General features: G+C 44.9%; 1 protein-coding gene across 1 annotated transcript in view; it reads left to right on the top strand.

The window, feature by feature from the left end:
* Positions 1-2,500, top strand: part of gltpd2a (glycolipid transfer protein domain containing 2a) — a 6,078-nt gene that overhangs the window by 1,633 nt on the left and 1,945 nt on the right. Inside the window, exons 2-4 of the mRNA XM_026911967.3 lie at positions 1,427-1,491; positions 1,586-1,803; positions 1,939-2,500. The exon at positions 1,939-2,500 is cut by the window's right edge and continues 46 nt beyond it. Of these exons, the coding sequence (XP_026767768.3) occupies positions 1,427-1,491; positions 1,586-1,803; positions 1,939-2,500 (845 nt within the window). The remainder of the gene's footprint in view (positions 1-1,426; positions 1,492-1,585; positions 1,804-1,938) is intronic.

Here is a 2,500-nt window from a genome sequence, read left to right as displayed (position 1 = left end):
CACACACACACACTCACAAATACACACACTTACAGTATACACACACTCACAAATACACACACATAAAGTACACACACACACACACACACAAATACACACATACAGTACACACACACTCACAAATACACACACATAAAGTACACACACACACACACACACACAAATACACACACATACAGTACACACACACACACTCACAAATACACACACATACAGTACACACACACACACACACTCACAAATACACACATACAGTATACACACACACTCACAAATACACACACATACAGTACACACACACACACACACTCACAAATACACACACATACAGTACACACACACACACACTCACAAATACACACATACAGTACACACACACACACTCACAAATACACACACATACAGTACACACACTAACACTCACAAATACACACATACAGTACACGCACACACACACAAATACACACACATACAGTACACACACACACACTCACAAATACACACACATACAGTACACACACACACACACACACTCACAAATACACACATACAGTACACGCACACACACACAAATACACACATACAGTACACACACACACACTCACAAATACACACACATACAGTACACACACACTCACAAATACACACACATACAGTACACACACACACACACTCACACTCACAAATACACACATACAGTATACACACACACTCACAAATACACACATACAGTACACACACACACACTCACAAATACACACATACAGTACACACACACACACTCACAAATACACACACATACAGTACACACACACTCACACTCACAAATACACACATACAGTACACACACTCACACTCACAAATACACACACATACAGTACACACACACACACACTCACAAATACACACACATACAGTACACACACTCACACTCACAAATACACACATACAGTACACACACACACACTCACACTCACAAATACACACATACAGTACACACACACACACACTCACAAATACACACACATACAGTACACACACACACTCACAAATACACACATACAGTACACACACACACACTCACAAATACACACACATACAGTATACACACACACTCACAAATACACACATACAGTACACACACACTCACAAATACACACATACAGTACACACACACACTCACAAATACACACACATACAGTACACACACACTCACACTCACAAATACACACATACAGTACACACACACACTCAAATACACACATACAGTACACACACACACACTCACAAATACACACACATACAGTATACACACATACACGCTCAGACACACACACACACACACACACACGCAACATGCACATGCATAAACACAAACACTTCTCTCTCTGAACATGAACTTTTTTCTGTGTGTTTTCTTGCACAGCTCAAGGAACAGTACAGGATTGTGAATCATCGTGGCTCCCGTGTCTTAGTGATCCAAACAGCAAGGTGGAGACACACACGTGCACGTAGAAATGTGAATGTACCTGTGTGTGTGTTGTTGTATGTTGTATGTAACCCCCCTCCACCCCCCCACTCACAGGTACCTCCAGCAGTGGCTGCAGGAAGTGAATTAGGGACTCACACTGATAACATCATTATTAGGAGCGATGTCATTAACCCTAATCCTGCTATCGTACCTGAATGTCCTGGGCAGCATTTCCAGGTGTCCCACCTGCTGCTGTATTTAGACTCCGCCCTCAGCCCCGCCTCTGATGTGCTGTTGGAACCTTACCTGCTCTGCTGGGAGGAGCTAATTAAGTAAGAGCTAGATAGTGTCATTTACTCCTTCCTTATTTGCCTAATTCCATTGGGCATAGTGATGTGACCAGTTTAATTTAGTAAGTCTTTAATGAAACAAACACACACACACACACACACACTGTTTTTTTGCAGGTTTATGGAAGCTCTCGGGCCTCTGGTTGGTTTTTTCACCAACAAAGTTCAGGAGAAGATCACTCTAATTCGCCAGCTGGCTGAGGAGGATTCTGGGAAACACAGACTACTGACTCCGCCCCCCACCAACTCCGTACTTCTATCCCACAATCCCCACAACCACGCCTACCATTCTGTGTGCTCCATGTTGGATACAGAGCTTCGGTTGGGTGTGGTCAGCTTCGACAGACAGACGCCATCGGGCAGTCGTACTTTGCTCCGCCTCCATCGATCGTTGCTGTGGCTGCAGCTGTTGCTGATGAAGCTGTGGCTGGAGCCTGGGCACGTGAGTCGAAGCCTGGGTGAGGTGTGTGAGGAAGCATACAGTGAGGCGTTAGCCCCATATCACCCATGGCTGCTACAGAAGTTGGCACGACTCGCCTTTAAGGCCATGCCTGAACACACTGTACTGCTCAGCATGGTGTGCGTGAACACGCACGAGGAGGCAGAACCAATCATTCGCACCATCGTCACGGCGATCAGTGAGGTGCGCCGCAGAACCCACAATGAGCTGGAGAAAAGA

The sequence above is a fragment of the Pangasianodon hypophthalmus genome, chromosome 16 (genome assembly GCF_027358585.1).
Source record: "Pangasianodon hypophthalmus isolate fPanHyp1 chromosome 16, fPanHyp1.pri, whole genome shotgun sequence".
NCBI lineage: Eukaryota > Metazoa > Chordata > Actinopteri > Siluriformes > Pangasiidae > Pangasianodon > Pangasianodon hypophthalmus.
Note: the sequence above shows the minus strand (reverse complement) of the source record. Positions and strands in the feature narration are given on the sequence as shown.